The sequence below is a fragment of the Garra rufa genome, chromosome 22 (assembly GCF_049309525.1).
Source record: "Garra rufa chromosome 22, GarRuf1.0, whole genome shotgun sequence".
In the NCBI taxonomy this organism is placed as follows: domain Eukaryota; kingdom Metazoa; phylum Chordata; class Actinopteri; order Cypriniformes; family Cyprinidae; genus Garra; species Garra rufa.
Genome location: NC_133382.1, coordinates 12,977,664 through 12,991,793, shown reverse-complemented (window position 1 = coordinate 12,991,793; position 14,130 = coordinate 12,977,664). Strand labels below are relative to the sequence as shown.

Below are 14,130 nucleotides of genomic sequence, written 5' to 3'. Positions count from 1 at the left end.
CCTCTGCGACTTCAGGGAATCCGCATACTCAATTACATAGATGACTGGCTGATCCTGGCCAGCTCGGAACAGTTAGCGGTTCAACATCGAGGTGTTGTTCTCGCTCACATGAAAGAATTGGGGTTGAGACTCAACGCCAAGAAAAGTGTGCTTTCTCCACTACAGAGAACCACTTATCTAGGTGTAATTTGGGATTCGACCACGATGCAGGCACGAATGTCACCTGCTCGGATCGAGTCGATCCTTACTGCAGTCAATGCGGTCAAGCTAGGCCTGTCACTCACTGTCAAACAGTTCCAAGTACTGTTAGGTCTTATGGCAGCAGCATCCAACGTGATACCTTTTGGTCTGCTGTACATGAGACCACTGCAGTGGTGGCTCAAAACCAGGGGGTTCTCCCCGAGGGGAAACCCACTCCGCAAGATCAAGGTCACGCGGCGATGCCTACGTGCCTTGGCCATGTGGAAGAAACCTCAGGGTCCGGTGTTGGGAGCTCCTTGTCGCCGCGTCACGCTAGCAACAGATGCATCCCTCACCGGCTGGGGAGCGGTCATGAGTGGCCGCTCAGCCCAAGGCCTTTGGAGCGATCACCATCTCTCTTGGCACATAAATTGCCTAGAGATGCTGGCCGTTTTCCAGGCCCTGAAGTGTTTCCTTCCAGACCTGAGAAACCGTCACGTGCTGGTCCGTACAGACAGCACTGCGGTAGTCTACTATATAAATCATCAAGGAGGTCTCCGCTCACGCCCCTTATACAAGCTGGCGTACCGGATCCTCCTGTGGTCTCAAGGAAAACTTCTCTCCCTGAGAGCAGTCCATATTCCTGGACATCTGAATGTGGGAGCAGACGTCCTGTCGAGGCAGGGGCCGAGGCCCGGGGAATGGATGCTTCACCCACAAGTAGTGAAGCAGATCTGGAGAGTGTTTGGCCAGGCTCAGGTGGACCTCTTCGCGACTCGAGAGACATCGCAATGTCCCCTCTGGTACTCTCTAGTTCCTCCAGCTCCTCTCGGAATGGATGCTATGGTACAGACGTGGCCGAGGCTTCGTCTGTACGCTTTTCCCCCGATCGCTCTGCTCCCAGGAGTTCTGGAAAGGGTACGCCGGCATCAAGTGTGACTGTTGCTAGTAGCCCCGTACTGGCCGGCCCGAGTATGGTTCTCGGACCTAATCGCCCTCCTCGACGGCTCGCCGTGGGAGATCCCCGTCAGGAGGGACCTTCTCTCTCAGGCTGGGGGCGCAAACTGCCACCCCCACCCGGAGAGGTGGAAGTTATGGGTATGGCCCCTGAGGGGGCGCAACTCATAGAAGCTGGTCTCTCAACCGAGGTTGTTGAGACCCTTCTCCAATCCAGAGCTCCCTCTACGAGGAAACTTTATGGCCTTAAGTGGAACCTGTTTGTTCTATGGCGTACAACTGTAACACAGTTTAGACCCAGTTAACTGCCCGATAGGTACAGTACTGGAGTTCCTACAAACTCGTCTTTCCGCGGGGCTAGCTCACTCCACCCTGAAGGTGTACGTGGCGGCCATATCTGCCTACCACGCCCCTCATGGTGGCCTCTCAGTGGGCAGAGACCCCCTGGTCATTCGTTTCCTCCGCGGTGCACTCAGGCTGAGGCCTCGAGTGAAACCGAGGGTTCCTACGTGGGACCTAGCCGTGATGCTAGAAGCCCTATGTAAGCCTCCATTTGAGCCCATAGAGGAGATCTCAGATCGCATGCTTACTATAAAGACAGCGCTGCTGCTATCTCTTACCTCTCTAAAGAGAGTTGGGGACCTACAGGCCCTATCAGTGGCCCCTTCTCATATTGACTTTGCCCCAGGGGTGGCCAAAGCATTTCTCTACCCGAGAGTTGGGTACGTTCCCAAGGTCACGTCCCTAGCATCACAGCCAATCACGCTTCAGGCGTTTTATCCTCCTCCATTCATGGAGCCCGACCATAGGAAGTATAACTGTATGTGTCCAGTTAGAGCGCTAGACGCATACGTCCACAAAGCTGCCGCGTGGCGTAAAACAGAGCAACTGTTTGTCTGTTTCGGCCCTCCAAAAAGGGGGTGCCCGGCCTCAAAGCCTACAATCAGTAGATGGATCATAGATGCCATTTCTACCGCCTACGAGTCCTCTGGTCTCCCATCCCCGTTGGGAGTCAAGGCTCACTCCACTCGAGGCCTATCGGCCTCCAAAGCTCTAATGGCAGGTGTCCCAATCCAGGACATCTGCAGTGCTGCGGTTTGGTCCTCTCCCCTGACGTTTGTCAGGTTCTATGAACTCGACCTCAGAGCCACTCCGGGCTCCTTCGTCCTCTCGCCTTAGCAAGGCTAAGCCCGAGAGATTCAGCCCCCTCCCTAGCCAGGAGGAGACTTCTCAAGGCGCATTCTTTTTACAAAAAAAGAAGAGAAGTCCTTTTGCCATCTTTCTCCTCGAGTGCCTGAGGGCCGAGGAGTATTTCTCCCCCTGCGATTGGCCACATGGCAAGCAGCGGTAGAGAACTGCATCCTCGTGTGCCTGAGGGCCGAGGATCACACTGCCTTTTTGTCCGTGGAATACTAGACAAAGGCTCATACCTCTCGCGTCCTGGCAAAGTCACCAGGCCGAGTCATTTCCAGTCCCTCTTGTTCTGGCTCTTCCCAGACAAAGGACTAAGACTCCTCGTGCGCCCGCGGGCTGAGGAATACCTCCTGCGCTGGCTGGCAACCAAGCAGAGGTCTACCATTTTCCTCGTGTGCCTGAGGGCCGAGGTTCATATTGCCCTCTTGTCCGTGGAATACTAGACAATGGCTTATTCCCCTCGTGTCCTGGTAGGATTACCAGGCCGAGTTTATTTCAGTCCCTCTTGTTCTGGCTCCTTCCAGACAAAGGACTTAGACTCCTTGTGCGCCCGAGGGCCGAGGAGTACCTCTCGCGCTGGCTGGCGACCAGGCAGAGGTCCACTACTATCCCTCGTGTGCCTGAGGGCTGAGGATCATATTGCCCTCTTGTCCGTGGAATACTAGACAATGGCCTATTCCCCTCGTGTCCTGGCAGGATTACCAGGCCGAGTTTATTCAGTCCCTCTTGTTCTGGCTCTTCCCAGACAAAGGACTTAGACTCCTCGTGCGCTCGAGGGCCGAGGAGTACCTCTTGCGCTGGCTGGCTACCAGGCAGAGGTGTATCACTGTTTTCCTCGTGTGCCTAAAGGCCGAGGATCTCATTGCCCTCTTGTCCGTGGAATACCAGACAATGGCTTATTCCCCTCGCGTCCTGGCAAGGTCACCAGGCCGAGTCATTTCCAGTCCCTCTTGTTCTGGCCCTTCCCAGACAAAGGACTAAAACTCCTCGTGCGCCCGAGGGCCGAGGAGTACCTCCTGCGCTGGCTGGCTACCAGGCAGAGGCGTATCACTGTTTTTCATACTGCCCTCTTGTCCGTGAAATACTAGACAAAGGCTTATACTTCTCGCGTCCTGGCAAGGTCACCAGGCCGAGTCTTTCAGTCCCTCTTGTTCTGGCGGTACCCCAGACAAAGGACTACCACTTCTCCTTGTGGGCCTGAGGGCCGAGGAGCACTGTAGGAGGTCGAGTACCCTGTCCTCGCGTGCCCAAAGGCCGAGGACCATACACACCCTCTTGTCCGTGGAAAACTAGACAATGGTTTTTGCGGTCCCTCTTGTTCTGGCTCTTCCCAGACAAAGGACTAAGACCAGGCGACCAGACAGAGGTCTACTACCTTCCTCGTGTGCCCGAGGGCCGAGGATCGCATGGCCCTCTTGTCCGTGGAATACTAGACAATGGCTCATTCTACTTGCGACCTGGCAATACCCCCAGGCCGAGTCTCTTCCTGTGCTCTGGCAAGGTCCACCAGACACAACTTTCTTCCACCCTTGTCCTAGCAGACACTAGGCAGGGCTTTGGAAATTATGGGGGCATTGACATCTCGTTCCCCATAGCGTTTCTGACACGGCTCGAGTTCCCGGAAGGGAACGTCTTGGGTTACGTATGTAACCTTAGTTCCCTGAGGGAACGAGACGCCGCGTCACGGACCATAATTCCCGCACCCTGCGGCGCTCGCTTCATTCCTAAAGAGCTGCCGCCGGCTTCAAACGCACATGTTTATACTTCCTGGTCGCTGACGTCACCGCGCCTGTGACGTCACTCCCGTCGTACTATTGGTTGTTAGACAATGACTCAGAATGCTGCCCACCAATGGCGTTCCCCATAGCGTTTCTGACGCGGCATCTCGTTCCTTCAGGGAACTAAGGTTACATACGTAACCCGAGACGTTTTCTCCTAAAAGGCGAGATGGAGAACACCTGACAAGAGATTAGAGACCTTTTCTAGGGTTCAGGTCAGGTAACTGGGATGGTCATGCAGAAGTTTAATTTTGTGCTCAGTGACACATTTTACTGATTGAAGATCCAGTCATGGCCCATTATACTTTTTCTAATAGAAGCAGTCAGGTTTAGATTTTTGTATCTGCTAGTATTTGATAGAATCCATAATGCCATGTATCTAAACAAGCTGTCCCAAGGCACAAAAATAAGCCCACTACATTAAAAGTCCAGCAGTACATTTAACTCTGGGCATGGGGTACTTTTTATTCTTGTTTGCACCAAACCCATCTTTTTTTAGTTTTATATGAACATAGAAGCCAGTCCTGCTTGAAGTTCCAGTCATGTTTGACAACTAAATTTGTTTGAGTTTGTATTTGGGTGAACGAGGATAAATTTTCTTAAAACCCTCCTGAACAACATGTTGTGATGTAGGGGCTTTTTTATATTTTACTTTTAAGGCTTTCTGCCCCCAAAATTCAAATAATATCTGCAGTTCTCCAGCTGTGATCCTTGGAGAGTAGTGATGCGCGGGTCGGGGTTTTTTTCAACCCGCGGGTCCCGCAATTATGAAATTATTTGGCCCGCCCCAGCCCGCCCCGCAGTACTGTGTCTATTTTTACAACCCGCCCCGCCCCGCACCCGCGACAATTAAATAGACATACTATGCATTGTAATGCAAATGAAAACCGAAAGTGCTTTTCGCCCTTTAAACTGGCAACAATACTGTACGATTATGAATATGAACCATAAATCAAATCATATTAATAACAAGATAATCAGTGGTGTAACGTTAGTGGTGCCGGAAGAAATGTGGGTATATATGCTTCATTTATGAATATCGGTTTGAACTTTCTATTTGAACGCATTCGTTTACTGGATCCTTGGACTGAAAGGTTTAAAGGTTCACTGGTTTAAGGAAGTTCTGATCATGAAAATCTGCTTCTTTTTATTTGTAAGATATTGTGTTCGTTATTATGTACTGTTTAAAATGACTAGGGTGCAGGACGCAGCGGGCGCAATACATTTCAAAGCAAGCCGGCGCCACAGTCCTGACTACATCATTGCTGTCTTTATTGTGTGTTTTTAGCGAATATTTACATTCATTCACATATGACTGGATGTGGTTGACTGTCATGATTTTGGCTAATGCAGGATAATGCGCATCAGAGGAGATTTAAATACGCATAGCACCAGGCCAGCAGAGCTGAATGTGAGTTCGCTTGATGCGCTTGTGGCTGGCAGCGGGAGCTGCTTGGCGCTTTCGTGACGTGACGTGTTGATAACCTTATTAAAGAACTTAATAAAATATGAAAATAGATATTCCCAAATATGTAATATAGGCTATAGGGGATTGCACGCAACATACATTGATTTTTTTAAATTTTATTTTGTTTTTAATGACCCGCCCCAACCCGCCCCGCAAATAAAGTGACAGTTTCTTTACCCGCCCCAACCCGACCCGCGGGTTACCCGCGGGGCCCGCGGGTTATGAGACGACCCGCGCATCACTATTGGAGAGGACTCTTCTCCTCATTGTGCATCAGGATGATATAGACACTCTTCCAGACAGATTTATAACATCTTTAGTTGACTGGAACTACTAATTATTGCCCTGATGGTTGAAATGGGGATTTTCAGTGTTTTAGCTATTTTCAAACAGCCACTTTCCATTTTGTGTAGCTTAACAATCTTGTTCTGAACATCAGAACTATATTATTTGGTTTTACACCTTGTGATAGATGAATAAGTAAATTTGGACTTTTGTGTTCTTCATATGTATAATCCTGTAAAACAGGAAGTCATGGCTGTAAAATTGCATGCTTCTAGGTGTGCTTAAAAATGTAAATATGAATGGGAATTTCTAGGGGTGCCAATAATTGTGGCCAACATGCATTAAAGAAACACATTTCATAATGTGATTAATGATGGAGATTAAAGCTGCCTTCACACCATGTTGTAATTCTGAGATGACAACACGTGATATTCTACTCTGAATTGTGTGTTTCTATGGCAAAACTATCAACGCCAAAGCCCTCAAGTGCTCCTGAACTTGTAATTACAACTTGTAAACTCAGAATGTTCTGAGAGTTACAACTTGGACCAATGACAGCTGTACCACCTGACTGCCGCCAGACTCAATTTGGCGCTACTTAGGCGTTAACTCTGAGTCCCAGAACATAGAAAGCTATGGGTAAAATGTCATGTGTTGTCATACTGGAACTATGGTAATTATGACATGGTGTGAATGCAGCCAAATTTCCACATCCGCCTTTGCTCATATTTACCAAGGGTGCCAGTATTAGTCAGCGGCACTGTAAGTCATTCATACATTGATTTCCCTGATAAGTTTAAACATCACTTCAACCAGTGTTTGGTGAAGCTAGTGAGACGCAGAAATGACACAGTCTTAAAATCTGTCTTAGCAAATTGGCTGTATAGTAAATGAGTCATTGAGCTTTTTCTAAATGTATGACTGAAAATACTACTGCTTCCTGTAGACAACAGCGTTAAACACAAATGTCTGGCAACACTTCACCCTGTCTGTCTGTCACGGCTCTGCTTAGAGTGATGATCTGAAAGAGCATGGATGAGAATGAGGAGGCCACCAATTCATCAAATACTGTCAGATTTTTCCGCTTTCTGCCAAAGTTTTCTCTCCGATGACAAATGAAATTGAAGACTTGATAGATGGCCGTCTTATCCAGGGGCTCAAGAGACTCAGCGAACAAACAAAAGCATATCCTTCATCCTCTATTTGATGTCTTATCAGTCTTGACCCCAAACTAGACAAGCATTTATCTGTTTGCTCAGACCTCGATGACTTTGGGATAAAAGTTTTTAAATAATAAATGACTGGGTAAAAGCAAACAGGACTCTGTGGACATCCACTCTTTTTGCCAATCTGTGTTGTATGAAACGAGAATTTAAAATGACTAAGACTAAGACTGACTATGACTACACTAAGACATCTAAATTTAGTGGAACAGGCATTTTTTTTCTTGCCATTTTAATGTGCTGAGTCAGTGTTGTGCTTTATGCTTGCCATTTAAAGCTAAAACAAGTAATCAAGTATTTACACAAAGGCCGCAAAAGACTGCTTTTTATTTTTTATTAGTCATATGGTCTACTTTTATGATATTTTTTTTGTGCTTTTGGGAGATTAGAGCTGTATTTTGAAACCAAACCAAATTTCAGTTGTATTTACACAGCATATTCAAGATAAAAAAAGGTTATTAAATATAGTTAAATAAATAAAGTTAACATAAAATGTATGTTTTGCAAGCAAATGCTATTTTAATCTGATTTTCAAAGTAAATCTTACAACCAGTCTTTTTCTTTTCTTTGTTTTCCCGCTAATAGTTAGCCTTAGTGAAAAGTCAGTAACATGTCCTGATTTCCTCTCTAAGCTAAGTGGAGTGATATTTCACTTCACATCAGAAACATCTGTGTTTTTGTCTGATGTATTCATGGTACCAGGGCATCTAATAGCTTGCTAATTCAATAGCGAGAATGGATGTACGCTACGCTTTTGTTTGGTGGCAAAGCCTGATACGTGACTGGGACCAAGCCAAGAGCTCCAAAAGCTTATCTGGGCTTTGCTATATCGTGATTGGCCATAGCATCTTATAAACGGCAGCTGTAGCATTTCATTGGACAGCATTAGACAGAACAGCTGGCCCAGCAAACTCTCTGACACTGTGTTTATCACCACCTTGTGTTTCTCTTTCCACTGAAAACCTAAAAAGCTTAGCAGGAAAACACACCTTGAGATGTCCTTACTAGGTATGTGCATTTTAGTCATTTTGACTACTCAACTAATCAGGAGGGCTAGTGTGACATCTGTTCTGTTTTGGTACATTTGTGTTTTGTTACTGGACTTCGATTAGTATGAAATGTTTTGAAGAATCAAATCACACAAAAATCAAGTAATGCAATCAATGTGTTTTCATGATCAATCATTGCTACCACTTTTGAATAGTTCCAACAGCTCTTCTGTCAGGTTGCACATATTTATCTGTTTCTGGTAAACACTGCTTAACGTAGAACAGTAACCAACTACTTAGTGAACTCTATAAACAAAGCCTAAAATTGGGACATTGACAAATGCTACTGTCCATTTTTTTTGGTACTGTCAACAGCATGATATGATATGGTAATAATTCAGTTTCATGGTTTATATAAAAGAACAGTATTACCATATGATAAGGGACACATATTTAAGAATCCTCAAATCTGAGTGAAATATGCTATGTTTAAACAGAAAAGAAATCTTTGTGTTTTTATAATTGGATACATTTTTAACTATTGATGCATGGCTATGATTTTAGACACCCACATTCACATAACACCTATTTTGACACTCTTTTGACCAATTTCAGCAATTTCAGTAATAACTCAGAATTGTTCCATCTCATTGTCCATTTTCTTTGTCTCGAATCAGCCTTTGATTCCAAAGTATTATAGTAACAATGTATGCTGCAAGTTACATTATGAGATGAGATTTTGATTACTCTAAAATTTTGTCTTTGTCAGGAAACAGAAAAAGGCTAATTGGCAAATTATAATAGAGAGAAAATGGAAAATTAAACAAGGATATGCATGCAATAGTGTGGTACATAGGAAAAAGAGGAATCAAAGGAAAGTAATAGCTCTATTCCAAAACATAGATGGAATAGAGCTAGTTAGAATAGTAGTCTAGCTGTTTACTGTGCACACAGACAGCTGCTTTCTAAGGCAACGTCCTTACTAAAACAGACACTAAAAAGTGACTGATTTAGCATAGCTAACAAGCTAGAATGTTGCAAAGCAAATGACATTATAGAAATAAGCTTAAAAGTTAGTAACTAATAGTTTGTAGGATGTCTAAAATGTACTATCAAAATAAAGTGTAACCTAACTTAATTTGAAACAAATACATTTCATTAGAAACAAATAATATATGTACAAAACTGAAACTGATGTTCATGTTTACTAATAGTGTTACAGCCAACCTATTGTAAGATTTATAGTTGACAATATAGGAACGTTATAAGAATATTTCAAATATAAAGCACAAGAACATTTGAGTTATTGGGTCAGATTTACTAACAGCTTAAACTAGCGCAAACTAAAGTCCAGTGTTGGGTAAGTTACTCTAAAAAAGTAATGGAATACTAGTTATTAATTACATCTTCAACAGTGTAATAAGATTACTGTACACATTACTCTCTCCAAAAAGTATTTAATTAATTATTACTAATTACTTTCTAAATCCTATATCAACCTCGACAAGTTAATGATACAAGATTAGACATGAAACAGTAATTATTTCATTCTTTCAAATTAATAATATAATATCTACATAAATTCTGGTCACACTTAAGATTAGGGTCCAATTCTCACAATTAACTAACAACTAACTATGCCTTACTTTTGCCTAAATATACTCCTAATTGCTTATTAATACTTAGTAAAGTAGTTGTTAGGTTTAAGAATTGGGTAGGATTAAGGATTTAGAATAAAGTCCTGCAGAATAAGACATTGATATATATATTTTTAAGTAATAATAAACAGCCAATGTCCCAGTTATATTCATGCTAATAACAAACTAGTTAATAGGGATAATTGGACACTAAAGTGTTACCATTCTTATTAACTCACCAAAGTATTTAAAATGAGAAGCGTACATAAGAAGCATGCATTTTAAGGATAAACTGTACATTTTGATGTTAAATCCACTATTGTATTGTTTATAAATATTCTACAGTCTATACACAGTATTAAGTTCAATTACATAAGAAGTAACTGTAATTAAATTAGAGAAAAATAAAAGTAATCCCTTACTTTATTTTTCAAGAAAAAAGTAATTAAATTACAGTAACTAATTACTTAGTAACTAGTCACACCCAACACTGCTAAAGACAGTGAAAAATGAAAATGTGTGGACATAGCTATTTTTGGATTTAAACTTATTGCACATGCTTTATTTAAATAAAATCATGCAATGTGATTTACTAAATTTTGTAGTAGTTAGTGGTACACTGTTACAGACTGCAGATCTGAGTGACTGCAGATGGTCACTGTAGTCACCCGGATCCAGTCCGTATCCAGTCCAGATGGTGGATCAGAATCTAGAGATGAACTCTAAAGCCCTAAATGTCAGTGGAGACCATAACAACTAAATGAGCCCCAGAGACAGATCCCCAGTGAAGACCTTGTCACATAGACAACCATAGGTATACGATCATGGAAAGCAGATGAGTCCTCTGCACAATCTGACCTTGTTGCAGCCTGGAATTAAACTGCTGGTTTTGTCTGCCCCCCCGACTGAGCCTGGTTTCTCCCAAGGTTTTTTCTCTATTTCTGTCACCAAAGGAGTTTTGGTTCCTTTGACACACTATTTTCCTGTTTAACACTGTAAAACTGTTTTGACACAATCTGTATTGTAAAAAGCACTATATAAATAACAGTGACTTGATTTGTTTGATCTCCAGCTTCCTTTATATTTATAACTCAAATATCACATTTTATCCAACTTGATGGATTTTTTGGTTACTGAACTTGTTGCAATACATTGTAGAATTTCTTTATCTTGAAGAGTAACATGTGACAGTTTATTTATTTATTTATGTATTTATTTATTTATTTTATTTTTTTTTCCAAATTTGTAACAGCATTACATCCTGTCTATAACATGCTGAAAAGGCTTAAGCCCATCTACACTGCATCTAAAAACAGATTACCTCAATTATATTTTTTTTTCTCATCCATTTGTCCTGCTGTTGGAAATACGCAAAAGTATGTCAGAAAAAAAAATGGGTATCCATCTGCTGTTGGTGTGCCAGTGTCAACAGTATCATTTATTATAAAGGGCTTTTTTTGCTTTTGACATGACACGACACAACGTCCCATTCACATCCACTGTAGACAAAGTGTTAGTTACGGGAGTGCGTCACAAACATTTTAAAATCCTTGTCTTGGTAGGCAGCTGAGTAGATTTTTGTACAGAGCTAATATATAGAAGCAGTCAGAGAAAAGCTATTTGGACAGACAGAGACACTAAACACTAAGATAAGACAAAAATGAACAAAGAGTCAAGATACTGAGTCACCCTTGAAGAAATCACTTGAAACTTTCCAGCCTTCTTTCACCTCCAAAGGGTTTCTTGTTTAGCCAGGAATTGTATTTGCCTCCGTTTTCAAACCATGACATACAGTATGTCAAATTAACAGCACGGCTCGCTGTTTGTCTCCATACCAGGGTGGAAATGCAGTTGGCTACATTAATCTCTTCTTGGGCGGCACTGCTTAGAAGACTAAAGCTGGTTCTCTAATAATGAACAACAACAGGACTGAGTACACTTGACGTACCATTAGCTGTCCTTTCCTTTCATTATAGCTAATAAATGTGCTTTGTATGAGGGGGAGCCAGTACTGCCAGGCCCCGTGTGTGTGCGGGCAGGGAGTAAATGGTTGTGCCACTGTGGATCCTAATGGCTATAATGTGATACAGTGGGTTCATAATTCAGGTTGGGATGCAGGGTGATTAAATCTTCATTACCAGCAGACTGTTTCCTCTCCTATAATTTATATTACTCTTTTTTTTTAAATGATGGATGGAGCCAAACAGTTTATGACTACAAAAACAAAGCATGGAAATCAGCAAATCCAGCTAAGAAGAGAAGAGAGGACAGAATATCAGTAATGAAAATTACTTGTGATTGTTCTAGGAAAAAGCACAGCAAAAACTAGAGAAAACATCCAACTATAGGCTCAGTAACCTGTTCTAGAAGATATGGAATTGAATAAACAGTGTGTAGGGAACACTTAGCTTACAGTGACTTGCGAAAGTATCCATACCCTTTAATTTTTTCATAGTTTGTTATGTTGTTGCCTTATGTTAAACTGCTTTAAATTACTTTTTCTTTTCCACATCAATCTACACTTCATACACTATAATGGCAAAGCAAAAAAAAAAAAAAAAACTATAATGGTTCCATTGCATAAGTATTTATCTGGGACAGTTTAAATTTAGCACAGGAGCATTCAAATTGCTTGTTGATGTTACTACACTTCAAGTGAAGTTAACCTGTGGCAAATTTAATTAAATGGGTATGATTTGGAAAGGCACACATGTTTAATAAAAGGTCTAACAACTGAAAATGCATTTCAGAGCAAAAACCAAGCCCTAGAGCTCAGAGACAAGACTGCATCAAGCCACACATCTGGGGAAGATTTCAGAAAAAAAAAATTCTGCTGTATTGAAGGTTCACAGAAAAATGTAATCTTTATTACTCTTAATAGAATAAGTTTGAAACAACCTCCTAAAACTGGCCTCCTGGCCAAACTGAGCAATTGATGGAGAAGGGACTTGGCTAGAGTGGTGACCAAGAACCTGATGGTCACTAGTTGAGCTTCATTATCATATATGCAGAAGAGAGAAACTTACAATAATAATCCTTTCCTCACTGAAGACACATGAAAACACACTTGGAATATGCAAAAAAAAAAGCATCTAAAGGACCCCCAGACTGTGAGAAACAAGATTCTGTGGTCTGATAAACCTCAATTGCAAGCATCATGTTTTAAGCAAACCAGGCATTGCTCATCACCTGCATAGTACCATCCCAAAAGTAAAGTGTACTGGTAACAGCCTCATGCGGTGGTGCTGTTTTTCAGTGGCAGAAAGTGAGGGAGTTGTCAGAGTAGAAGAATAGCTCAATGCACCAATATTTTGAGATAGCTTTAATGAAAATCCAGTCCAGAGCATTCAGAAACTCAGATTGGGCAGAAGGTTCACCTTCCAACAGGGCAATGACCCTAAGCACATAGCAAGAGTGACTTATACTGTACACAACTCTTTGAATGTCCTTGAGTGGCCCAGCCTGAGCCTGGGCTTGAATCCAATCAAACATTTCTGGAAAAAACAGAAAATGTCTGCCAGACCCCATTCAAGCTGACAGAGCTTGAGAGGTGAAGAGGTGAGATGAAGCAGATAATTGCCAAATGTTGATGTGCAAATCTTGTTGCATTATACCCAAAAAGACTTGACGCTGTAAAGGTGCTTTAGCTAAATACTGAGTTAAGGTATGAATAGTTATGCAGTGTGTTTTAGTTTTTGTTTTTATATAAATGTATGAAGTTGTGACTATTATGTTTTTGCTTTGTCATTATGGTGCATGGAGTGTAGATTGATGTGGAAAAAGTAATGCAAAACAGTTTAACATAAGGCAGCAACCTAACAAAAAGTGAAAAAAAATGAAGGGGTATGAATAGGCACTGTATGCTGTTTAAACAGAGCAATAGGCACATGTCATAAAGTTCGCATTATAGCATGTTTGGTCTGCCCTGTCAAGCTTGCCAAATCTCTGTGACTCCTCACTGCTGTTTACTCTTGCCTCTCGGCTGTTTGACACAGAGGTGAGGGGTGAAAATGGCAGTCTGGGTACACAATCTGCACAGATGACATCAAGTTGTTCTCATTGGAAAGTCTATCAAAAAAGTAAATTACTCCCCAACAGGAAACTCAATTTAAGTTTTCATTTTACTAAAGGTGACTGGTAATGAAAAAAATAATAAAAAATCATGTCAGCTTTTACACCAGATACTAGAAATGGAAGCCTGAGCTATTGAACTCACTCGTTTTATGTCTTTTCCAAACGTCTCACTGAAGCTGGTTCCCAAAATCTCGAACTGAACGTGGGAATTTGATCCATTGTCCATGAAGTCCATAATTCCGGTGAGACCAGTTATTCGGCCCTGTGGGAACAAAACTGTCAATATCAATACACAATAAAGTGACATAGTAAAAAGAACTGAGCCAGATCAAAGTGCAGTGTGCT

At 42.2% G+C, this 14,130-nt stretch overlaps 1 protein-coding gene across 2 annotated transcripts in view; it reads right to left on the bottom strand.

Annotated features, from left to right (window-relative positions):
* grid1b (glutamate receptor, ionotropic, delta 1b) overlaps positions 1-14,130 on the bottom strand; it is a 467,814-nt gene that overhangs the window by 44,100 nt on the left and 409,584 nt on the right. For both annotated transcript variants that reach the window (XM_073828690.1, XM_073828691.1), the window contains exon 7: positions 13,928-14,047. In XM_073828690.1, the coding sequence (XP_073684791.1) occupies positions 13,928-14,047 (120 nt within the window). The remainder of the gene's footprint in view (positions 1-13,927; positions 14,048-14,130) is intronic.